The sequence below is a fragment of the Phoxinus phoxinus genome, assembly GCF_949152265.1.
Source record: "Phoxinus phoxinus genome assembly, chromosome: 4".
Classification (NCBI taxonomy): domain Eukaryota; kingdom Metazoa; phylum Chordata; class Actinopteri; order Cypriniformes; family Leuciscidae; genus Phoxinus; species Phoxinus phoxinus.
The window spans coordinates 35,124,301-35,151,336 of record NC_136879.1 but is presented as its reverse complement, the minus strand read 5'-3'; the positions used below and the strand labels follow the sequence as shown (position 1 = coordinate 35,151,336).

The 27,036-nt window shown below is 41.8% G+C and overlaps 1 protein-coding gene across 1 annotated transcript in view; it reads left to right on the top strand.

The window, feature by feature from the left end:
• gbe1b (glucan (1,4-alpha-), branching enzyme 1b) overlaps positions 1–27,036 on the top strand; it is a 140,347-nt gene that overhangs the window by 86,325 nt on the left and 26,986 nt on the right. The window contains exons 13-14 of the mRNA XM_079609304.1: positions 10,165–10,349; positions 20,288–20,418. Of these exons, the coding sequence (XP_079465430.1) occupies positions 10,165–10,349; positions 20,288–20,418 (316 nt within the window). The remainder of the gene's footprint in view (positions 1–10,164; positions 10,350–20,287; positions 20,419–27,036) is intronic.

The following is a 27,036-nucleotide window of genomic DNA, read 5'->3' as shown; positions in this document are numbered from 1 at the left end:
TAAGTTCATGACAGCTGAATGAATTATTCAGAATCTGAACCAGTGTTATTTATATAGTATTATAGTTTTTTATAATTTTTTATATTTTTTATGTCATCATTTAAATTTTTGTTGAATTTTTACCAATTTTGTAATTTATTGTTTATATATATATATATATGTAATTGTATATGTGTGTGTGTTTATATGTGTATATACAAGTGTAATATATATATAGATATATTACATTACACTTTAGGTTTAATTTATATTGATTTCTGTTTTTTTGTTTTTTTTAATAAAACTAGATAGTAATTTTAGTGCTTCAGTTTAAACTTATTTCAGTAATAATTGTTTCGTTTGAGTTTTTCGATTTAATTTCAACTTTATTTAAAAAAAAAACAGTTTTTTAATAGTTTGTTTTAGTTAAATGATATAAAAATGTACATGTAAGCTTCCAAATATATAAAATAAATGAAATAATCCTTCAATTAAGCCACTAAAATTAAAATAAAATGTTCAAATTTTTTGTAAAAATAGAATATAATTCATTGTTATATACTATATTTTAAATGTATATAAATTTTTTAATTATTTTTTTTGCAGTTGACTAAAAGTTCAATTTGGACCCTAGAGATAGTTATATAAGATAATATAGGCCTACACTTGCATGTAAATCTGCTGGGAAAAACTTGGCAATTTCTCACATTTTACGGTGCATTGAGAGACATAAAAAGAGGTACATCAAAAGGCAGTCTTTTCTATTCCTGTTACTTAACCCTCAGACAAGGTCATTTTGTGTTTCATAATGCATTATTCAGTCCTATCTTTTCGTCTCCTGGTTCATTATGCTTGTGTGTTTGTGGTGTTTCTCTCTGTTCTTTCAGCAATGTTATGAATAAAGGGTCTGCGAATTCATTTAGCATTCATTCGGTTGTTAGAAAATAAACTAAAAAAAGCCCGCTGTGGGAATAGATCTTGAAGCTATGCACTTCCCTTGTCTTGGTTTGATAATGGCAGCGGGATTGAAGTGAACATGCACTGCAGGAGGTGCTTTGAGAGGGGAAAGGTACTTTCGGGGTGAAACCAGCTTACTTGCTTGGGCCTTGATTGGTGGTTATTTAGTGGCCTTAGTAAAAAAATAAAATAAGCCCACCCTAAATCTGGTCCCTATATGGCTTTGGGTCCCTTATGCTGCAAGGCTTAATGCTTTTTTTTTTTTTTTTGCTTTTCTGCTTTTCTTTGTATTGTTGTAATGTCGGTAGTATATGTCAATGAAGAATGTTTAATCTTTCTTAGTGTTACTGGACAGTAATTCACGTTTATTTGTCAGCAAAAGTCCGCCGGATGACACCAAACACACCATCCAGTGGACTTTTAACAGCTCCAGGGCTCTCGTGAAACTAGATAACACTTGCGTATTTTTTTATCCCTTCCCACGGACAGTCGGATTGACAGAGGGTTATTAACAGAACACTTACGGCAACAGTTTTCTTGTACTCGCCTGTGTTTTTTTTTTTCTTCGGCAGAACTGACAGAACGGCAGTTTCTTTCTGTTTTTCTGGTTTAAAATGTTGACTACAGACACAGAGGTTTTTCAGATTTTCTGTTGCGCCGTTCTCTCTGTATTTACAATTCCTTACAGCCTTTTGCCTCCGCCTACAACAGTGAATCCTTCACTGGAGACCGAAAGTAACTCACTCCCGCTAAACGTTTACTCTTTCCATTCTTACACCTGGGAAGTTGACACCATTATGGCTAAAAGTTTGCTAAGATGTATTTCCTACTAAAGCAAGGCGGTAATTTACTCTGGTCAATCGTATCCATAGCAGACTGGTGGGAGCGGCCTTGTAAGGCAACATGCCCAGTGCATTATGGGTGTTGAAGTTTTCCTATACCTATTTGACAAAAGGGAAGGCAACAGCCTTTTTTCTCTGTTTTCTCTAGTCTTGAAGCACTGATTTTAAATTTTTTATTTTGTATAGGCAGTCAAGTTTTATTGAAAGTCCATTTTGCCAGCGGTGAAGTTCTCCTTTTAAGACACGACTTGTATCTGATATCTGTGATTGATTACTTTTATCAACACTGTTGACCTTCTGGTTAAGAATGTCTGTGCTGTTTAAAATTGAAAAAATCATGTATATACCGTAAAACTTCAAATAATAGCCCGGGCTTTTATTTTCCCAAATCGCCGAACTGCACCGGCTTGTATTGGAGACAGGCGTTTATATGAGACAGGCCTTTAATTTAGTGTTGAGACTTCACCCTGCGCTGCAATATACATTTAGCTTTACATTCATTTACAGAAATCAGCTGGTTGAATGAAAATTGCTGATGTTATCGGATTTTCAGATGATATTCTCAATTCAGTTAACGGACGCTCTGAGGTAAAGTGAATTCAGATTGTAGTGTAGACTAAGCAACGATTGTATTTAATTGTACAGTACAATCATAACATAGACATGATCTTAATTCCATAATGTCCTCAAACATAACAATATTGCTGACCATAAACTGACAAAGTGCGCGTCCGATAACTCGAGTTGTCATAAACGCCGCACGCGCGCGCTTCTCATCCGGTGTGCGATAACGCGAGTTGTCACAGACGCGGCGCGGTGCTTCTCGTCCGGTGTGTGATAACTCGAGTTGTCACAGACGCGGCGCGGTGCTTCTCGTCCGTTGTGTGATAACTCGAGTTGTCACAGACGCGGCGCGGTGCTTCTCGTCCGTTGTGTGATAACTCGAGTTGTCACAGACGCGGCGCGGTGCTTCTCGTCCGTTGTGTGATAACTCGAGTTGTCACAGACGCGGCGCGGTGCTTCTCGTCCGTTGTGTGATAACTCGAGTTGTCACAGACGCGGCGCGGTGCTTCTCGTCCGGTGTGTGATAACTCGAGTTGTCACAGACGCGGCGCGGTGCTTCTCGTCCGTTGTGTGATAACTCGAGTTGTCATAGACGCGGCGCGGCGCGGCGCTTCTCGTCCGGTGTGTGACAAAGTTGTCATAGACGCGGCGCGGCGCTTCTCGTCCGGTGTGCGATACATAGACGCGGCGCATCTCGTCCGGTGTGCGATACCTTCTGCCTTGCTTGCGCTAACAGCTCCCGCCCAAATGCGCAGGGCTCTCTTGCGTGCCCAATCTACACCATATAACTGGCTTAAACAGACGATCTGACGGGTTTTAGAAGATTAAATACGTACAACCCGAAACTAAAAAAAGACCCGGCCTCTATTTGAGACCGGCCTTTATTTATCCAAACCTGTAGCCACACCAGGCGTGTAAAAGAGACAGGCGTCTATTTGGGACTCGGCTATTATTTGAAGTTTTACAGGTAATTCCGGTCAATCCGCACAAGATCTGATTCACATGCACTTAATAGACTCACAGAGATGGATTTTTTTTTAATCTTTTTTTTTTGTGTGTTCATCCAAAGAAAGTAAGTTGTTTACTTTGGGGGATGGCATGAGGCAGATGCAAAAAAACAATCAGATCTTGTGCAGGTTATTGTGTTTGTGCAGCAATATCGTACTCGGTTACTAACGTAACCTCGGTTCTCTCTAGGAGAGGGAACGAGTACTGCGTCGAATCGACGCTGCGGGAAAGATATTTCTTTGTCGAGATTGAAGCCCAAAAATTAATCCTTAATTTTGTAATATGTAAAACGCTTTTCTGTAGCATACAACCCTAGGCGGAGCAATACAGCTCGCCCATTGGCTGCTCCGCCAGAAAAGCACAGCCTATGCGAGGCCAGTGACGCTGACCAATGAGGGCGCTTCGCGCCCTTCTGCGTCATCTCCCGCCGAAACAGGCGTGGCCTAGGTCTATAAATACCAAGCATAGCTGCTTCCACTCCGATTTTTGTCACAGAAGCGACACATCGTGGGCATGCACGGCATGAGACGCAGTACTCGTTCCCTCTCCTAGAGAGAACCGAGGTTACGTTAGTAACCGAGTACGTTCTCTTACGTAGAGTTCTCTCCTACTGCGTCGAATCGACGCTGCGGGAACCCCTGTAAGACGCCGTGCGTGCTCTTGGACCGACCCAGACACCCGAGGGCGCGCGCACGCGCCCCGGCATGCCAGAGCCTACACCAAGAGTATACAGGGAGAGCGGCTAGGATAGCATCATCCCTTTATAATAGGGCCCCTAGGGGCATAATAACATATATATGTAAATAACAGATATATATGGGGGGGGGTAAATAGCATGCTCATGGGACACATTGTCGGTGAGTGATGCTTAAACATTAGTGACCTGGGCCGCAGTGCGGGGCAGGAACACTATACCTGGTCTTAGACCGAGAGCAGTTTAGCCTGCAACGCGGGAACCTCTAGGTTATAGAACCTTATAAATGTAGACGGGGAGGCCCAGCCTGCCGCCATACAAATATCATGCAAAGAGATTCCGCTATACCAAGCCCACGACGAGGCCATGCCTCTCGTAGAATGTGCTCTGATGCCCAGGGGGCATTCCAAACCTCTAGATGCGTAGGCTAGCGCAATGGCATCCACTACCCATCGAGATAGGCTCTGTTTCGTCGCAGCACGCCCTTTAGAGCGCCCACTGAACGAAACGAAGAGCTGCTCCGTCTGTCGAAAAACAGCGGAGCGGGACACGTAAGCTCTTAATGCCCTGACCGGGCAAAGAAAGCTATTTCCGTCCTCAGAGGCCGGCAGAGCCGACAGGGAGATGACCTGAGCCCTGAACGGTGTGTTGAGGGACTTAGGTACATACCCGTGCTTCGGTTTCAACACGACTATAGAGTCGTTGGGCCCGAACTCCATACAAGAGGCTCTTACTGAGAGCGCTTGCAGATCCCCCACACGCTTCACTGAAGCGAGAGCCAAAAGAAACATGGTCTTGAGAGACAGATGTTTCATGTCAACTGAGTGAATAGGCTCGAAAGGGGCCCCTTTCATAGCGTTCAACACTGTAGAAAGGTCCCAAACGGGGACTGAGGGAGGCCTTGGAGGATTTAACCTTCTGGCTCCTCTAAGGAAACGTACCACCAGGTCGTTTCTGCCCAGTGCATGGCCAAGCGTCGGATTGACGAACGCTGATATGGCTGCCACATAGACTTTGAGCGTGGATGGGGTCCTACCCTTATCCAACAGCTCCTGCAGGAAGGAGAGAACCTCCGTTTCACCGCACTGAAGAGGTGATAGACCTTGGTCTGAACACCAGTCAGAGAACACCGACCATTTGGAAGCGTAGAGCCGTCTAGTAGACGGGGCCCTAGCCTGCTCGATCGTGTCTAACACTCCTCTTGGGAGTTTAGCGGGTACCCGTTTATGGCCCACACATGAAGGGACCATAGCTCTGGGTGAGGATGCAAAATCGAGCCCCTGGCCTGCGAGAGGAGATCCCTCCTCACCGGGATCGGCCACGGAGCAGTACTCTTGAGCTGCATCAAGACTGGGAACCAGGGTTGATTCGTCCAGTATGGTGCTACAAGAAGCACTGAGCATCCGCTTTTCCTGATTCGCTCGAGCACTTGGGGCAGGAGCGAGACAGGGGGAAAAGCATAGAGCGGACGGCGGGGCCAGACTCTGGCGAGCGCGTTCGTGCTCTTTGAAAAGAATTCCGGGCAGTGAGCGTTTTCCTGGTTTGCAAACAGGTCTATCTCCGCTCTGCCGAACGTTTTCCACAGCAGACGCACTGTCTGTGTGTGTAGGGACCATTCTCCTGTCGGAACATTGTTCCGTGAGAGTCTGTCTGGTCCTACATTCAGGCGACCAGGCACATGGATCGCTCTCAGCGAGCGCAGGTTGTGCTGGGCCCATACCAGTATGCGTTCCGTCAGCCTGTAAAGGTTTCGGGATCTCACGCCACCCTGGCGGTTTATATAGGCTACTACCGACGTGTTGTCCGAACGGACTAGGACGTGGTGTCCTTTTATCCGAGGACAGAAGCGCCTCAGCGCTAAGTCTACTGCCATCATTTCTAGGCAGTTTATGTGCGGTAGTTCGACTCGTTTTGCCCATTGGCCAAAAAACGGTCTGCCTTCGAGCAGTGCTCCCCAGCCTGAGGTGGACGCGTCCGTGGACACCACCTTCAGGCTCGAAGAAGTCCCCAGGCTTACACCTGACCGGTACCAGTCTGACGCTCTCCATGGTGTCAGGGCTGAAACGCATTCCTGATTGACCTTGAGGCGATAACGACCGTGGACCCATGCTCGGCGCGGTACACGCGCTTTTAGCCAGAACTGCAGTGGGCGCATGCGCAGCAGGCCCAACTGTAGAGCTGTCGATGCTGCGGCCATGAGGCCTAGCATTTTCTGAAATCTCTTGAGCGGCACTATGTGGCCGCTGCGGAAGGATTTCGCCATCCGCAGGGAATTTCGCCTGCGTTGTGATGACAGTCGAGCTGTCATAGACAGCGAGTTCAGCTCCAGTCCTAAAAAGGAGATCCTTTGACTGGGAAACAGTGAACTTTTCTCCCAATTGACTCTCAGACCCAAGCACTCGAGGTGATCGAGAATTAGGGTCTTGTGGCGGATGAGTTCTGAAGGTGATTGAGCTAGAATCAGCCAATCGTCCAAATAATTCAGAATTCGAATGCCGCGGAGTCTCAGGGGTGCCAGCGCCGCGTCCATGCACACTGTAAATGTACGAGGTGCTAGAGACAGGCCGAATGGCAGGACTGTGTACTGATATGCCTGGCCCTCGAAGGCGAATCTCAAAAATCGCCTGTGACGTGACGCAATTTGTATGTGAAAATACGCGTCTTTCAGATCTATTGCCATAAACCAGTCTCCTCGGCGAACCTGCGCGAGGATGGCTCTGGTCGTGAGCATTCTGAACTTTCGCTTTGTCAGCGCTTTGTTCAGATGCCTGAGATCTAAAATGGGTCTGAGACCCCCGTCTTTTTTCGGTACCAGAAAATATCTGCTGTACAGACCCCCTTCGCTCTGAGCTTGAGATAAAGGCTCTATGGCCCCTTTGCTCAATAGCTTCGCTATTTCGGCTCGAAGTAGATGTGCTACTTCTGTTTTTACCGTTGTTTCGACTTTCTCCGTGAAACGGGGAGGGCGTCGATGAAACTGTAGCGAATAGCCTCTTTTTATAGTCTCTAGCACCCATTCTGAGACCCCGGGAAGTCTTTCCCATGCATCTGCACGTGTGACTAGGGGTTGAATGTAATCTGGGCCCTGGTTGCGAAATGGCGGCGACACGAGAGCAACCGTGTGCTGTGACATGGACGCCGTGGCGTGTGAGGCGGGGGGCATGTTTAACACAGTATGCATCCCGCGCGCGCTCGGCTCTCTGTGTCGAGAGAGAGCGCGCGGGACGAGTCCCGTAGGGCTCGATATGTTTGTGAATAAACGTGGGCGCTTGGTGGCGGGCACATTTATAACACCGGGGACATTGTGTTTGTGTACTGACTGACCGTTCGTTAGTTTCGTTTTTACAGAAACCGCGGAACGTGCAGTGTGTAGTGGTTGTGGGCACTGGATAGTGGGCACGCTCACTACATGCAAAGCACAATCGGCATGAGCCGATTTTATGTGTGCAAACCCTGTGTTGAACGGGGCTGTGCTTGTGTGAATGAATGGGCACTGGGTGGGCATTGCAGTTACACACATTACACCATCGGCCTTGGCCGGAACACCAGAAATTAAACTCTTTTTTAGATTTATCTGGGTCGCCGTGAAAACGGCGTTTGTGTGCAGGCAAACGGGCTTTACGGCCGGTTTGTTGGCTGCTAAATACACTGGTACAAACACGGAACTTAGGGCTGTACAAGCGAAAATCTTTGGTGGAAGTCCGGCCGCAGCGGGACCCGAACACCGTCTTTTTCCTAGCAGGGCTAGGATGGCGCCGAGGCCTCGGGCTTGAGTGAAATCTTGGGCCGAGGACCACGCGGTGGCGGGCGGCGTCCGGCGGAGCGAGACCGTGGTCTCTCTCGGGCCTGTTGCTGCTGGGCCGGTGCGGCGGGCGCGGGGCGCTGCTGAGTTCGGGCAGGCGGCTGTTTAGGGCGGCCTGTTACGGAACTGGAGCGCTTTGGCAGAAAATGTCTCATGGCCTGCGAAGTTTTCTGTACCTCGGCGAATCGGTCCGCGAAGTCCTTCACGGAGGATCCGAAGAGGCCCGTCGTTGAAATGGGAGCGTCGAGGAACGCAGAGCGCTCCGACTCCGCCATTTCAGAGAGAGTCAGCCACAAATGTCTCTCGGAAACAGTAGCTGAGGCCATAATCCTGCCGATGGCGTGTGCGGCGGACTTTGTAGCGCGAAGAGCTAGGTCTGTGGCGCTACGTAAGTCCGGAACACTGATCGCGCCCGGGCCTTCCTCGTCTAGCTTGCAGAGGAGGTTAGCCTGGTGGATTTGGAGCACCGCCATGGTGTGCAGCGCCGATGCAGCTTGTCCGGCGGCGGAATACACGCGGCCGTTCAGAGCTGACGATGTGCGGCAAGCTTTCGATGGTAGGACTCCCTTAGCCCGCCGTCCAGCAGAGGGTGGGCAAAGGTGAGTCGCTACGGCCTCCTCGACCGGAGGGAGAGCGTGGTAGCCTCTGTCTCGAGCACCGTCCACTACGGAGAATGCTGGCGAGGCAGAAGTACGCACTCTGGCTGAAAAAGGCGCCTTCCACGATTTCTCTACCTCTTCGTGAAGCTCAGGAAGAAATGGTGCGTGTCTGGAGGGGGGCGCAGCGCGGTCTCCAGCGAGGAAGCGGCCATCCAGCCGGTTGAGTGCAGGTTGTTCGGGCGTCGACCACTCGAGGCCGAGGCTCGACACGGCCTGTGTGAGCAGACGCATCAGCTCTGTCTCGATGCTGATCTTCCCTCCTCGACGTTCCGGAACGGCGGGGGAGGGGAGATCCACAGAGCTCGCCCATCCCTCGCTCTCCGAAGCGAGAAGCGAACAGCAGTCGTCATCCCCCTCAGATACAGCTTGCTGGTCGTCCTCCATAACGGACAAAGCGGCGTGCTGCGGCTGTTGTCCGTCGGTGAGCGACTCGAGCGAAACGTTGAGAGGAGCTAGCGGCGGCGGCGGCGGCGAGCTCCTCGTGGAGGGAGGTTCCGGGACCCGCTGAGCGCGGCGCTTCTTACGGCGCGGCGCTACAGGGGGCGGTTGAGCAGCTTCAGCGAAAGATGCCAGGCGAGTCCGCAGAGTCGCGATTGGCATCATGTCGCAGTGATGGCAGCCGCCATCACCGAGAGCGATAGCTGCATGTTCCTCGCCCAAGCAGGAAACACATAGTTCGTGGTGGTCCCCGTCGATGAGCGCGGCTCGGCAGGAGCCGCAGGAAACGCGAGACATCTTTAAAAAGACACTCGTGCTCTTTTGTGAGGAAAAAATGTGTGACGCAGTAGGCGAACACACACACAAAACACACACAAAGACTGAAAGGATATTCCACGCCGGAGAAGCGCAGCAGGGAACGGCGGCTGAAGGCGGCGATGACCAGCGGCTTCAGGTAAGGGCTCGTCCTGCTGAGGTGCTGTGTCAGACGGCTGTGGTGGCTCGAATCCGGTCCAACGATGCGTGTAGCTTCGTGAAGTAAAGAAAATCGGAGTGGAAGCAGCTATGCTTGGTATTTATAGACCTAGGCCACGCCTGTTTCGGCGGGAGATGACGCAGAAGGGCGCGAAGCGCCCTCATTGGTCAGCGTCACTGGCCTCGCATAGGCTGTGCTTTTCTGGCGGAGCAGCCAATGGGCGAGCTGTATTGCTCCGCCTAGGGTTGTATGCTACAGAAAAGCGTTTTACATATTACAAAATTAAGGATTAATTTTTGGGCTTCAATCTCGACAAAGAAATATCTTTCCCGCAGCGTCGATTCGACGCAGTAGGAGAGAACTCTACGTAAGAGAACTGTGTTAGATGTGGGTAAAAAGTAAGATTTTTGTTTTGTGGCAGTGTAAATGCAGCCTAATTGTTTATGTATATTATTGTCCGCCAGACAATAATAGCCTAAGTCTCATCTTTTACGAAAACAACAACACGCATGATTTAAGATATCAGTCATGAAAGTAGCACAAAGTTGAAAAATTAGGGTTATAGTTTTTTTTTCACATCCCTAGTAGTCAAGTCAAGTGGCGTTATTGTCAGTAGTAACAGTGACATTTACTAATCAAAATATTGTGTTTGTATTAGACACTCAAACCAACTGCTTTTGAAGCATGTTTCTTCAGTTGAACATGTATTTGTGTAAAACGATCTTCTCCATTGTGTTTAAATGCAGGCAATGAGTTCGGCCATCCAGAATGGCTGGATTTTCCACGAGTCGGCAACAATGAGAGTTATCATTACGCCCGCCGGCAGTTCAACCTTCTGGACACGGATCACCTGCGTTACCAGCAGCTGTACTCTTTCGACCGAGACATGAACCGCGCGGAGGACAAGTACGGCTGGCTGGCTGCTCCCCCGGTGAGAGATGATTCCCCCCATACAGTTTCCCTCTCTTACCCTGTCTTTCTTCCCAGTGCCAATAAATACTGCTTACTCTTCTTCCTTTATCAGCCAAGCTCTGCGCGTAAAACCACAGTTTGGCTTTCTTTTAGTCATCTTCCATGTTCTCAATCCGCCCTCTTTCTCTCGTTGTAACTCCCTTTATATGCCGCGTAAAAGCATCTTTCTGTCACCAGAACATCTGCCGTTTCACTAAAACAACTATCAGTCCCTAACCAGCCCTGCAATCTCATTACTCAGTTGCTTTTTAAACAAATTCCATATGGAAAATCCGTATATGAGTCATAACCTGAGGAAAACAACTCCTGCAGCAGCATGAAGGAATGAATAGACTGATTTACTGCTGTCGGCCGTGAAGGAGTGAAAGATGGAAGGTAGTGACAGCTTGTCTTAATACAATGTTGTGGGTAAATACAACAAACTCTATCGTCAGCATCCGAGCCATGAAGGATAGAAAATGATTTTTGACTTGTCGCTCAGTTCATAAAAATCATATCCCCTTTAATAGTTTTAGCTTTAGTTAAGGATAACTACACTGGCGTCCTGCCCCATAGAGTTCCATTGTATGTTACTTTTACATGTGGTTGTGTCAGTCTGGCCGACATCGAGACGATCATGCAAATTAAGGGAATTGGCAGGGATTACATGCCAGACTGTGTAAATGATTCACTGAAGAAGATTCACTTCCTCCTGTGATCTGTAGCTCATTTTACACCTGCCTCACCTTGTCTGTGTCTTACTTTGACCTTGCCACATTGTTTTATAGATGAGGACTGTGAGGATGTTTGAAAGAATAGGCAAGATTTTTTTTTTTTTTTTTTTAAGCTCAAGTCAGATTTGACTTTCTGTGGTGCAAAAATACATAACGCATTTCAATCACAGAGAATTGCTCAATAAATAAATAAAAAGCAAATAGAAAATGATATAATTCATTTATCACCCTCATGAAAACCGTATTATTTTGGATGCGGGATGACAAAGATGCTTTAAAACTGTCAAGTCACATGAAAGCCTGGCCAAAGAATTATCTCCGAACAATTTGGCATGTTTCATTGTTATCACAAATAAAACAAATGGACTCCAAGCACAACGATTTGCAGCGTCTCTGTCTCACAGGATTAGTTTTACTATCACATATATATATATATGTATGTAAATGAATTGTTACTTCAGATGTTATCTGTAATGTTTACTGTATTTGCAGAGAGGAAGTGTATCGTCCGCCTGCCGAGCTGATGTTCATTACTGTAATGAATATGAACATAACTTTTAAGTAAAACGGGAAATTCCTGACTTTAAACAAATACCAATTTGCATGCTTAGGGCGTTTGCGTTGTAAGAATATACAGGGAGACTTGTTAGGCAATGTTTTCTCAGTGAAATCACACGATTTCCTATAAATTCAATAGAACGCGTTAGCTTACTAGGGAATACCAATGTGGCGGTGCGGTGGCTTAATTTTTTATGATGTCATGAGCAATTCAGTTCTCTATATACGTAGATCAGTGACGTAAACATTTGAGAAAGAAAACGCATGTGTAACAGTATAATGGATATGTGCATCATGAGATTATGAGATAATATAAAAAATATCTAATTTACAGTTTTTCCCCATGGCATCGATGTCAATATTGCGGCTAGTGAAATTGCTGAGTGGCTAGTAACTTTGGAAATCCACTAACCACATTAAAAAGTTAATGTCAAGCCGTGTGTGTGTGTGTGTGTGTGTGTGTGCGTGTGTGTGTGTATACTGCATGTATATATATATATATAGTATGCAATTGGAATTGGAACAATGGACTTGATAACTTGATCTCAGTTCTATTTAAAAATGTTCACCTTCTTTTGTTTGGGAGAGGAACCGATCTCGGAAGACTCTAATGAGAGGCCTTTAGAAAAAAATGAGCTGATCTTTGAGCACATCTTGGGTGTCTGACGTTTGTAATTGCTGTGTATCATCCTTGTCTTTTCTAAGGTATATAATCGACAGTAAAAACATTGGTTCCCACTCAGATACCCAACTCTCTCTCCACAGCTCTGACAGAGTGGTAACAAAGTATCGCTCCAGTGAGTGAGCGTGTGTGTGCGTGAACTGAATTCTTAATTTCTTAGATTCAACATCACTACGCTTGGCTCTCCATGGGGTCACAGCACTGGTCCACACTGAGCAGAGCTGCTGCTAATGGACACTGGGGTGGGACAGTGTGTGGAATAGGGTAGGACACTGGAACACCTTTTTTAATCATTTTTAAAAAATAATAAATAATTAATATATTAACATTAATAAATAAATAAATGCTGTTCTTTTGAACAAAAATATTAAGCAGCAAAACTGTTTTCAACATTGATAATTAGAAATGTTGCTTGAGCTGCAAATCCGCATATTCGAATGATTTCTGAAGGATCATGTGACACTGATCCTGAAAACTCAACATTGCGTCACAGGAATAAATTACCCGAACGTGATATATTTTTGTTGTGACGAACCCAACGGATAAATTTCACCCTAGAGAAGAATGTACATGAGTTTTATGTCATGTCACATTTTTATTAATGTTGATTTCTCACAACTTGTGTGCTTTTTCTGGGCGAGTGGAAGTGAACCGAGGCGCTAATAGAGTCTCAGAAGACCAACGGCCAAGGACCAAAATAATTTTGACTTGTCGCTCAGTGCATAAAAATCATATCCCCTTTAATAGTTTTAGCTTTAGTTCAGGATAACTACACTGGCGTCCTGCCCCATAGAGTTCCATTGTATGTTACCTTTACATGTGGTTGTGTCAGTCTGACCGACATCGAGGCGATCATGCAAATGGAGGGAATTGGCAGGGATTACATGCCAGACTGTGTAAATGAAGAAGATTCACTTCCTCCTGTGATCCGTGGCTTATTTTACACCTGCCTCACCTTGTCTGTGTCTTACTTTGACCTTGCCACAATGTTCAGGATTTTTCAAGGTCAGGATTTTTTCGTTAAATAATACATCAAATTTTGGTTTGTTTTTAACCAAACCTTATCGTATACCTCCAAAACACTTGGAATGTATGACACGTGTAGCATCGGATCATCCTGTGATACTTTTGCATCTGTCAAACAGCATAACAAAAAAAATCACCTATAATCACATAAAAATCACAATAGAGAATCACCTATTGTACCTTTTAATGCTGGCTTTAATTATATGGACGCGCGTGAGCAGGATTAATTTTTTTGTGTATATATTCCTTTTGTGGTCTGAAAAACAAAAAAGGCTATACAGCATTAGAACAACACCAGGGTGAGTAAATTATGACTTTATTTTAATTTTAGGGTAAACTATCTTAAATTGGATCACATGCTGTTTCAAGACATGTCAGCAAATTCTGAATGCCAGTGACTATTAGACAAGTGCAGACTTGTCTAATTGACTATAATAAAAAAAGGTGTAGTGTTCCCCAAATAAAATATCACTCAGACCCACAGATTGTGAGACAAAGAAGCATTATGAAACTAGCGTAATGAGATAATCTTTCAGAACCTTATTTAAAACCCTTGCAGCATTCACCATGTTGCTTTATTATCTCCATGATATTATAAACTTGATCTCTAGCAGAAATCACAACAACTGTATCAAGGATTTTCAATATATCCTCCGGCCCTGCAGGGGACTTCACTTGAAAAGCCGGTTTCATGAGCCACCCGCTAATTTGAAACGGTTTCTCAGCAGGCTTCTAAAGACTAAAGCTGTGATTTTGAGCCAGGGACTGTTTACGTGCCGCCTCAATCATACAGAATACCCGCTGCGCAGCAAACAGGGCCGCTGTTCAGTTACTCATCTCTGCTCCTGCTTTCTGTCTGTCTGTGCTGACGGCCAGTCATGCAATATTTACAGTACGTCCACTACTGCACACAGCAGGTCATGTACAATATGTCTAGACACGAGCAGCTCAAATTCTCTAGCTCTGCGGATTTTTTCGAAATAGTTTTGTTTACATCAGTTTTTGTATTTTAGAGTCAGCATGAAATTTTAAAGTGAGTGGACGTTAGTGAAATACACTGAATCGCAGTGCCTGCTCTCATTTTACAATACATAAGATAAAAATAGTGATGCAAACAGCTAAAGAAATGGCATTATCAGTTTTTGGCTGAAAGAGAAAAAGCTCAAAAATATGAGCTGAAAAGAAATGCCAAAATTGAAAATAAAAATGTGATCTGTTAAGCTTCATACATAACATATAGTCTTGTGTCCTGTATTGCAAAAGTCTCAACTAGCTACTAACTAGCAAACAAGTTTCATGTAGAGACCGGCCGATACAACCGTATACGCATGCAGCTTTTAGGCCGCGTTTTGGTTTGTAGCCTCACCAAACATTACTAAACCATAGTAGATCACATAAATGTATTTGTTCTCGATTCAAGTGAGCCCAAAAACAACATAATACAACACATAGGTCTTGAGATAATCCTCATAGAGTAGCATTACTTGCTGCTTTACTGAAGCTATACGTCATCCGAGATCCGATCGCGTCGCGGTGATGATGATTCGTCATTTGACAACATCTGGAAGGTCAACGAATAGAAACTGTATCTCAGGTTTGGTGGGTAGGGACTAAAAACAATCGGGACTGTTTTACGCTTGGATTAGATTGATCACTCTTGTGTTTACAATTCGCCATAGAATAGAAGCACACAACTGGAATATCACATGCAAGTAGTTGATATGTTCATGTATTTGAGTGATTATTGTCAAGTATGCAGAATTTCTCTTCTTTCCCACAAAAAAAAACAGTTTTGTCTCTCGTTTGCTTGGATGGATGAGTGGGTCAGTGGCGCCCTGGCCCTTATGCAGCCTCACCACTGATTGTATATAAGGACTAAAACCTACAGAACTTCTGCATTTTCACACTGTTAATCTAACTATCGTAGCTCTTTCTTTCATATGAGGAAAGTTTTTCTCTAGTGTAGAATTCATCCAAATCCTTAGTAATGCACCAGTATTTGCCAAAGGTCTGTCAGAGCAGTTTCTACATTTGTGCCCTGAGAAAAGCAGTGCTTATTCATCAATGAGAAGCTGTGGAAGTTAAAAACACTGGCTAACTTAATCCAACACAGAAATGCAATAGAACCCAAAAAAGTTTCCTCTGCATTCCAGTTAACACTCCCCCCCCCCCCCCCCCCCCCCAAATCAGGAGTTTTACATCTAATAATTTGCAATATTGAGTTTTTTACTCTAGGCAGTTTGCGCAACCAAATAAAACATTTACATACTGTATACTCTGTCCTAGTGAGTTATCTTATAATATTGTGAAATATTAACATGTTTCCTGTTGTATTGTATTTTTAAATGCAATTTATTCCTGTCATTTCAGTGTCGCACGATCCTTCAGAAATAATTCTAATATGCAAAATTGCTGCTCAAGGAACATTTTCTTATTAAATCGTTTTTCTTATTGGTCAATTTAATGTGTCCTTTGATGAATACAAATATTAACTGTCACTCTCCTTTTTGACCAAAGACATGAAAATAATCTAAACTTAAAGGGTCGTAATTCATAGAAGCTTTTGAATACAGACCTAAGGTCGGTCTCTTTTTAAAGACATTTAGCAGATTATTGCACTACAAAAAAAGTAAAGTTTAAAAAAGTTAAAGAAGTTTAAGTTTACTGTAAAGCAAATGTACTGTACTAAAAAATTATTTCATACAAAATATATTTTACAAAATCATTTTTACTTTAAAATTGTGACTTTGTCACAGCTCAGACTTTCTAACTCGTAAAAAACTAGTAATTCAGACTTTTTTTCTCGCAATCGCTAGTTTATATCTCACAATTCTGACACAATTCTTCATTTTTTGTGAGATATAAACTCGTAATTGTGAGGGGAAAAATTTAGCTTTTTTAACATTTTCTATTCTGTGGTGGAAACTAGTTGTTAGTAGAAACTAGTCGTTTGTAAAACTAGTCGCGCTGCCAAACCTTCAGACTGACGGCATAAGGTCTGGACTCTTTTGCATCATTCATTGGCCAAAGGCCGCCCAAAAGTTAATCTGACTGACATGTAAAACAACCAGTGGCCGTTTGTTTTGTTCAGCATCATGTTTAGAGGCGTGGAAATTTAAAGGCAATGTTTCTGCAACAACAGACCGCAATGTAAAACTCTTGAACGTATTTTATGCTGTTTATGCCGTGAATTTCACATATTTCATACGCTTTTGAAAATCTGGCGTTTAGTTGATAATAAGCACTCATTGTGACAGTTGTAAACACAACGGATTTCTTCTTCCATGAGGGGGCTTGGCTTCATGACGACTTCGTTTCCATGCAGAACGTTAAAGAACACGACGCAAGCAACTCCCGTAATTCCTGGAGAATTCATCCAATCAAATGACGACTTAACTCATGAAGTGTTTCCAATTCTGTGTGCCACATGCATCAAACGTTCTGCCAACGGTCAGTGTGTGTGAAGTCTGAGGCTGAGACTCGGTGGAAACAAGCTTCCCTAGGAAACTCACAACCTGTGATGCGTACGCTTTTTATAGGACACTCTTGTCCCTCCTTTGAGAACACCTTATTCGTAAGCATACTTTTAGCTATGAAATGAAACCAGGCATGACGGGAAACTCTATTAAAACACTAAAGCTGATTGTGTATGCACTAAGGGATATAGTTCCAGGACTCCATAATGCACATTATCTCCTGTGCACCAGTTTGGCGCCAGAATATCATAACAACGAAGAGCCTTGCCTCACCTCCTTACTCATATGTCTACTTCAAAAGATCTGCTTTTGTGCCAGCCATGTCGATGAAAATGTAACCCCTCAGATCGACACTATTTACAGTAAATTCCTCCAAAATGCAAGACTCATGTTACTGTTGCAAAGAACAAGTGGCTACTGGAATTAAATGTATCCTTCCTTCGATCCTTGTAATTTACAAATGATAGCAAATTAGCTAGAAGCATGTTTTGTGCTAGATTTATGTGGTCAAATCCACTTTGAATGCATTATGTAAAAATGAAAGGTAGTTTTGTAGGACTGACCAGCATTAATGAGCATTTTTTTGATAAATGAGATGATAAAAATATGTGGCATGTACAGTGTATGCTGTTGGTTACTGCACATTTTAAAACCAAGTAAAGACACTGGCATCTACAGTAAAGACATACATTTGAAGGTTACATTCAATACTGAGGTTTGTTATCATCATATATTAAACATTAAAAAAATATTTTTTTATAACATTCTCTAATTAATCTTTAAAGTAATGCGGGTCAGTTGTGATGTGGACTTTATGGAGCATAAACTAAGAATGAATGCTGCAGAAAAGACAACACGTTCTCACTCAACCTTGGCGTCACTCTTAACGCCCCCTTTAGCGCCATTTTTCGACGTGTAGGGCACTCCATTGCTTTTAATGAGAAACCTTTGGCGTCATGCACAGACGCGATGAGCATGGGAATTTTATCGTCATAATAAAACAGAGCTGACCCGCCAAGGTTTGGACTCTACAAGACCCCTGAAGGTGTCCTGTGTCTGTATCTGGCACCAAGACTTTCGCAGCAGATCCTTCAAGTCCTGTATGTTACGAGGTGGAGCCGCCGTGGATTGATCTTGTTGGTCCAGCACATCCCACAGAGGCTTAACTGGATTGAGATCTGGGGAATTTGTAGGCCAGCACAACTCCTTGAACTCTTTATCATGTTCCTCAAAACATTCCTGAAGAATGTGTGCAGTGTGGCAGGAGCTTTATCCGGCTGAAAGAGACACTTCCACCAGTAACACCATTGTCATGAAGGGCTGTGCCTGCTCTGCAATGTTTAGGTAGGTGGCACGTGTTAAAGTTATGTCCACATGAATGGCCGAACCCAGGGTTTCCCAGAAGAACACACTCCCTCCACCGGCTTGTCTTCCCACTGTGCAATGTGGTGTCTTCCCTTCTCCATGTAAATAGCGCACATGTGTACAGCCGTCCACGTGATGTAAAAGAAAATGGGACTCGTCGGACCAGGCGATCATCTTCCACTGTTGCAAGGTCCAGTTCTGACGCTCAAGTTCCCATTGTAGACGCTTTCGGCGGAGGACAGGGGTCATCATAGGCACTGTTTGGTCTGCGACTACACAGCAGTGTGTTGTGACACATTCCTCTCATAACCATTATTAACATTTTGTGTGACTTGTGGCACAGTAGACCTTCTGTTGGCTCGGTCCAGACAGGATAGCCTTCATACCCTCGTGCATCAATGAGCCTTGGGCGATAAAAAGTGGTCAAGAGGTCCTGACCAAGCATCCTTAATGCAAAGTAATCCTGAGTATAACGCACTATTCTTGTTCCCTTCATCTGGATCTTCTATCTGTTCAATACGAGCGTTTCTTATCTCTCTTTCGAATTCAGACCCCAAATTGGCTGACGGTCTGGGCCACCAAAAATAGCGGGGCAGAGTGACATTGATAATCTCTGTTAATGGCACATTACAGACTGGTATTTCTGCTGGAAACCAGCGGCTAAATCATTCGCAGTCGTCTGCTCCTGACAGCGAGCTGGAGTTTTGCCCCAAGAGTGTCATCTCTGGATTTCAGTTGAATAAAAAAAAGAAATCTGCTCTTCAAAAGTTTGGAGCTTGAGTAGTTTGAAGGGTCTGTGTTTTGCAGGAGAAAGATCTTCAGTGGAAGAAATCCTTTGAAAATATTCTTCTTGCTTCTCGATATTTATTTTATGTGAAATGATATGGTTGCAGAAATAAGTTGATCTGGGCCACCAAATCTCTAATACAATTAGAAATAAACACTACTTGAATGAGTCATAATAAGTCATAAAGCAAAAATACATAAATGTTTCCATTTTTTACATAAAGAATATATTCTATTTAATTTGCACTTTTTAAGAATGTAGTCATTCCCAATCTTTTTACTTCTATTTATTTATTTGTTTGTTTGTCTGTTTATTAGATATACATACATAATGATAAATGACTGGTGAAGTGAAATGCACTTTATTTATTATGATTTCAAATTTGTATTCTCTTCTTTAATTGTTTTTATCTTTTATTTGAATCTGTTATCCTTTAGCAAAAAGAAGCTTCTTGCATACTTCAAATTTTAAGTGCAGTGAGATAATTTCTGTAAGACTTTTATTTTATGATTTATTATTTATTCATAAATAAATATTTAAAATAATAAATCAAACCGGAAAAAATACCTATTTTTTATTTTTACACTTACTTTCCTTTTCCTTTTAAGAGTCATTCCCAATGTTGTTCTCTCGGAAATATTTATTTTGAACTAATTAACATTATTAACTAATCAACAATTGTATTTATTTATTTATATATTATTTCATACATTATAATATATACATGTTTATTGGTAAATAAGTGTAATACATTTTATTTATTATCATTTTCGATTTTTATTGTCTCTTCTTTAATAGTTTTTTTTTTAAATCTTTTATTTAATCTGGGGGGGTTTATCCTAAAAAAAGTCATCTTTTTATCTTAACTTCTTGCATACTATGAAAGTTCAGTGCAACGAGAGACTTCGAAGACGCTCCTCAAAAGCCATCTTACAGAAGAGCGGTTTAATAACGTTGGGAATAATTATATATAATAAGTTCATACACAGGGCATGAAAAGTTGTGGGATTTTCAACAATATCCGTACAGTTAGGAACCGTAACGTTACTGCTAAAGATCAAACATGCATAGACTGAGATACAGAACATGTGTGATTAAAAGCACACAAATCTCATGCAATCCCGTTGGGCTCAATCTTTGATCTCTGTCTCTCTCTCTGTCTCTCTCTCTCTGTCTCTGTCTCTCTCTCTCTCTCTCTGTCTCTCTCTCTCTCTCTGTCTCTGTCTCTCTCTCTCTCTCTCTCTCTCTCTCTCTCTCTCTCTCTCTCTCTCTCTCTCTCTCTCTCTATAGGCTTACGTCAGCGCCAAGCACGAAGGAGACAAGGTGATAGTCTTCGAGAGGGCTAACGTCATCTTCATCTTCAACTTCCACCCAACCAACAGCTACAGCAACTATAGAGTCGCTGCGGGGCCGGCGGGGAAGTATCCTTCACTTCTGCTGTAATGCTCATTCAGGACAGATGCTGCAGGGAAGTCTGTTGTACAGGGCCCAGACTGACACTATAGAAATATAAAAAAAATTGACAAAGCACATAATATTACTAAAATTAAAATTATAATGTAAACTACAAATCTAAAAAATAGTATAGTAATAGTTACCAAAATAACACGTTATAAACAAGCGGCAACCTCCCTGTCTCTCTCTTGAAACCAACACGGAAGTGAATTAAACGGCAATTCATCGACTGGCCGCTTGAGGCTGGCTGCAGAAGGGAGTCAGATCTGTATCTCCCGCATGTTAAAATGTCCAACTTTACAGCAGAAAAAAACATGTTTACAGCCTGGTTCTCTCTGTGGATTTATAGATACAGCTAATTTTTCCCTTCATAACGACTGTGAGGGGGGTGAATTTTTTTATAACTCACCCGTTTAGTTGATTAATATTTAAAGTTCTGCAAAATTAAGGGTGTGTCCACTTTTGAGTGACAGGTGAATTCCCGGCGCTGATGTAAATGCTAGCCGGTTAGCCGTCACTTCACCTCAGCAAATTCCAGCTGCTGAACTTGCCATCTCTGCCGTGTTTGTGCTTTTTTTTCGGGATTATTTCATATAATTTAATACACCCATTACCTCGCCCACGGCTTTGGATTCCGCCGTTGTCGTCGAGTGTCGTTCAAGAGAACCAGCGCTGTATTCCAGTTGTTTTCCTCTGTGAACATGCACTAATGGATGTGATGTCTGACAATTTCGTTGCTTTTTGGAGTTTTCAGATATAAGGCTACACTCGTTCTGCGGTACCGTTGCTCTGGAACAGATTATAACCATAGACAGTATATAAGATGGACACAGCGACCCCATAGACTTCAACGGAGAAAAGTGAAGCCCATTTGAAGCACTCACTTCCTGATCGCCAGGCGAACTGCGCAGGCTCAAACTGAGCTTGAACACGTGAGCAACGTGTCTGACAGCTGTCAGTCTTCTAGTAGCTGTGCGGAGAGAAATCTGAATCATTCCCTTCCGAATCTCACAGAGACGGAGAGCGTGAGCATTAGCTGTCCATGAGCTAGCACCAGGATCAACTTTTTCACTCTCTGTGGGCTACTCCCTTCACTTTATCGGACTTAATGCCTCCACGTCCCCCCGATTGCCTGCGAGCTTCTACGCCGGTCTATACGGTAATTTCTCTACAGTGCGACAGAGAGTCGCGTGAGTTATGACGCAATCGTTAGCCTATTTTTACAAAAACGGCTTCTACGGGGCCATAACGTAAGGTACAAGGTAATGGAGCCTTTTATACATTGTCGAGTTTCTTTAGAAATAAATAATGGACAAATGGAGTCTTTGGACGCCTCAGATGTAAAGTTATTCGCTGTCAAAGTGACGCAAAAATGAATGGGAGTCAATGGAATGCTAACAGCAGGTGAAGTTCTGCTACAATGGCGGCGCCCGCGGAGGCTTCAGTTTCCGGCGGATGGATTACCCCCTTGATTATAACATGCTTATGTTCCGTCAGATGAAATCCTGCAGGTGTCGGTGTCTCTCCGTCCATGCAATAAATGCACGTCCTTGAATGAGCGCGGATTTCTAGCGCATTTACTTGAACTTCATAGGTAATATATGTTTTGACCCATTTGAGAATTGAGATGCGGCCAAAATCAGAATTTAAAATGGACTGAATAATAAAGCTCTCTACGAACTTGACGAGCGATGCCGCGCTGACGGACCATAGACTGTAATAAAGAGTGACTGACATGTATGCACATAATCACGGTCACACACACACACACACACACACACACACACACACTCTCTCTCGGAGTAATATTGTAAAGTTACTGCATAATACATTTTCAACTAGCAGAATAGCTGTACAGAATCACGATACACAGTCTCACTTGTTGTATCTAAGTTATGTCTTTTAACTATTATAATATTTCGAAGGGCAAAAGCAGGACCTTTTTAATTGGCATTCTGATTTTAATCATCAACTGTCAGTGTCACTTTAGCGCGAGCCCCTGTGCAGTCGCAGACTTGGTACTGTGAGTAGCATATAGCATTAGCTCCCAAGCCTGCGCTAGCCATGGAGCTAACTCCATAACGTCGCGCTGGCCTGGGTGGGCGTGGTTTCAGATAGCCAGGCTCCTCAGCTCCGCCTCTTTGCCCATATTCTGTTATCCGGGAGTGACGAGCGGTGACGCGAGGCCAAGATGGCGACGGCCGGCTCCGCCCACTTTAGGCTTCAAAAATGCTCTTCAGAAACCTATGGGTGACGTCACGGACACTACGTCCATATTTTTTTACAGTCTATGGTTATAAACAGCTGTTTTGGTAATGTTATAACAGCTCTATTTTAATAATTGAAATTAAAAGTAAAGGTGCTCTAAGCGATCTCGGTTGGCGTAACCTCTTGTTGATGTTTGAATTATTATCAAACAAAACGGAGGCTAGCTAGACCCTCCCTCCTCCTCATTCACGCAATAACCCCCCAAACCCCACCCCACATCATTCTTGTCGGTTATTGGCTGGAACAGTTTGTTATGTTTCGTGCTGCGGGTCGCTCTGTTTATTGCTCAGTTTGTTTTTGCTGCTGTTTGTGGAGCTTGGGCTCTCTGCAGAGACCGCGTTTTTTTACAGTGTGTTCAGGGGACAGGCAGCTAGCGGATAGTGAGGAGATGTTTGCGGTATGTGAAAAAAAAAATGTTTTGGCCTAAAAAACGTGCGAGATCGCTTAGAGCACCTTTAAATATAAAAATTAGATGAAACAACTTGAAAGTACTAAAATTACTTTAAAAACAGAATAAATATGACAAAACATAACAAAATTTCTCAAACTGAAAAATTAAGCTAAATATAAAAAACGAATAAATATCACAACGCATATAAGAAAATTACTAAAATGACAGTGTAAACTGCAAATACATTCAAAATATTAATAAATGCTATAGTATAAATACCAAAATAGCTAGAATTGTTTTATGGTAAGATTCCATAACAAAATTAATTAAAATAAAGCTGAAAAATAATGAAAAACTGAAACTTAAAAAATGTAAACGGAAATGAGAAAGTACTAAAATTACTAAACCAGAAAAATAAATAAATAAAAGCTTTAATTTATTTAAAAAAAATAAAAAAGACATATATATGACAGAGCACATAACAAAATTGCTAAGTCTTAGTCTAAAATTACAATGTAAACTACAAATGTACAAATTAATTCAAAATATAAATAAATACTATAATATAAACAATACCAAAATAGCACTAATAATGTTATGGTAAAATGTAATAACAGCTTTGCTTCATTAATTGAAATTTATTAAAACTGAAAAATAATGAAAAACTGAAACTTAAAAAGCTTAAACAACATTTATATATATATATATTAAAGTATATATATATATATAAGTATATATATTAAATATTAATTAGAGAAATATGAATTAAATATTAACATTAATTAATATATAATGTTTAAAAAATTATAAAAAATAACAAAGCACATAACAAAATTGTTAAAATCTAAACCAAAATTACAATGTAAACTACAAATATAAAAAATAATTCAAAATATTAATAAATACTGTAATATATCTACCAAAATAACACTAGTTGTAAACTACTGTTATGGTATAATTCTGTTATTGTTTGCTCATCCTCATTCATTTCTTCAGAGAAATTAAAAATCATTTTGAATATTGAATATTGTACTGGTCAAAAAGCACCGTAAAAGTGGTCCGTATGACTTGCGAGGCCATACAATAGCTTTTGACCCAAAGTCAATTATAATACAGAAAAATATGTGCCCAAAAACATTACCACCACATCGCACCCAGTAAACTGAGTCATTCGGAGTCTCAAGCTGTGCATTATTTTTTAGTGTGACAAAATAGTAGCACAAAGCTTTTGTGTGACAAAATGGCCAAAATTTTTATTTGCAATGACATGATTTGCAATGACATGAGGGAGAGTAAATGAGGACAGAGCGTTCATTGAAATGTTGGATTGTGTAACGCGGGTTTATCTGCATCCGTGCCGGTGTGAAACTACAGAACGTGAAGGAGAAACCAGCTTTCAGATGCAAACAGCTGAGGAGCTGCAGAAATTGCTGTCATTATGAGCGCCAGAGGTAAACACGCAGGAGAATTTGCCACGTTACAGTGTGTGTGTGTGTGTGTGTGTGTCGGCATGGTATCCGTACTCGAACGATGAGAGACGAAGCGGAGCGTCCAATTAGAGCAGAAGACAGATGAAAGTGCCACTCAGTTACACAAGAGGTAAACAAGCCTGACCCAACGAGTCCAGAGTGCTTTTTCATTAAAGCATCTCACACACACACATACATACATCTGTGCTTATGCATCCATAAATCTCTAGGTTATCTCACAGTCGTCTGCTAGACTGTATCAGATGGGTCGGGCAAAGTCACTGTGTGTTACCATGAGTTGGAGAATAAGGGTTTTGTGTGTTTTGTAGGTTTAGGGGGTGATGTGTTCACAATAATGCTTCCCTAGTAATGTTACATTCAAGCCCATCCTGATCCTTACCCATAATTCCATATGGCTGTCCTTGTGATTGTCTCTGATTTTTGTCTGTAGTTCATTTATTTCATTTTACTGTTTTGATTTGGTCAAACCATACACCACTATATTGCAGATAGTGCCCTTAATAATAATAATAATAATCATCATTATTATTATTATTATTTGGGGTATTAGCTGCAATATAGTATATTGTACCACAATTCTATACTGAATTATTAGTATTATTATTACTGGTTTATAATAATAATAATAAACAAGGGATAGATCCATAGAATAGTGGTATGATGTACTATATTGCAGCTCATACCCTGAATAATAATAATAAATATGTAAGGAATAATTGACGACAGGCCGTTGAATTATTATAAAAATAATGCACACCCGAGGTGGTAATGCGGTCACGACGCGAAGCGGAGTGGCCGTTACACCTCGGGTGTGCATTATTTTTATAATAATTCAACGGTCTGGAGTCAATTATTCCGCTTATACTACAGTTACCACACCTCGAAATATTGTTCAGATGATGTATTTCAAGACGTTTGTAAAGTTTTTGTCATTAAAACGCTCTTGTATGTAGGACTAATTCCTTGCGCATCTAAACCCATGCTCCGTTGCTAATTCCAAAACGTCATTTTAGAGTTAGTAACGGAGGTTTGAGCCGCTGATAGCAGAGTAATGCTGGACACACGTAACGACTAGAAACATTCTCTGACTGTGAATGCAGCAGATTTTAAACACCGCTGTGAACACAGACTGAACGCGCTGAAAACGCGTGCATGATTAGTCATGACTCATAAGTATCAAATTAATTACATTCATAACTGGCCTTAGAAAGAAGCATGTGCGTTAATATTATTATTTATTTATTAATTCAATTCGTTTTAATTAATTCGTTCATTCTTTTTTTCTATTAGTGACAGTAGACTAGAAGACTAATAAATGAAACACAAAGCCCTTTTAACAAGTATAGGCCTATCAATTTTATTTATTTGTTATATTATCTTCAATAATTACGAAAACCCGTGCAACAGGACTATCAATTTATTTAAATATTCAGTTGAATTTTTTATTGATTATATAGGACATTGAAAATTGCAGATCAAGCGCATGGGCTGCAGTTTCTCTTGTTATGAATTGTATCCTATTGTCCGTTATTACAGTTGACTACGCAAAGTGATATGGAACTGTAATGAGGTCAAGACCTGCCGGAATTACTTTAGCCGTGCGGTTCCCTGAATATAATTGCACACCTCAGAACGTTCGTCAACCAATCAGATTCAAGCATTCAACGGCCCTGTAGTATAAGTATTAATAATACTTTTAATAATTGTATTATTAATATTACAAATGAACATGAAAACATAATCTGTCTTATTTGTTTGTTTGGTTATCCAATGAAGTTTTAAAATAAGTGATTAATTATATAATAATACATTCACAATCAGTAATACATTTATTATTATTATTATTATTTTGCTTTTTAACTATACACACGTACATATACATATAATACATTTATTATTATAATTAAGGTTTATTTTCTCTTTTTTAATTGACTTTTGCAACAAAAAAAAAAAATCTTATTTGGCCCACAACTATGCTAATACTCTTAATAATAATCATAAATCATGAAGACTGTTGCCATTCCCAGTTTTTTTCATGTATTACTTTAACAAAACAAGTTTATTAAATAAATAAATAAATAATTTAACTTTACATTCTTTTTATTATTATTTCCAGTGTTTTATTTTCTGACTATGAATCTCTTGTTGGTAAAAAAGCAAAAAATGCACATGATCTTTGACATTGCATGCAAATCAGGCAAAATAAAATATTTATTTAATTGGACTATTCCAAAAATAAGATGATTTGTACCAGCAGTGCACCACTATATTGCAGATAATACCCTAAATAATAATAATAACTGGAATCATTCCCAATATTAAATAATTTATTTAAAGATTAATGATTCAATGATACATTGTTTATTTTCTTCATTTTGAATGTCTATTCAAGTGACCATGAATCCCTTGTTGATCAAAATGTGATTTGAAAAATC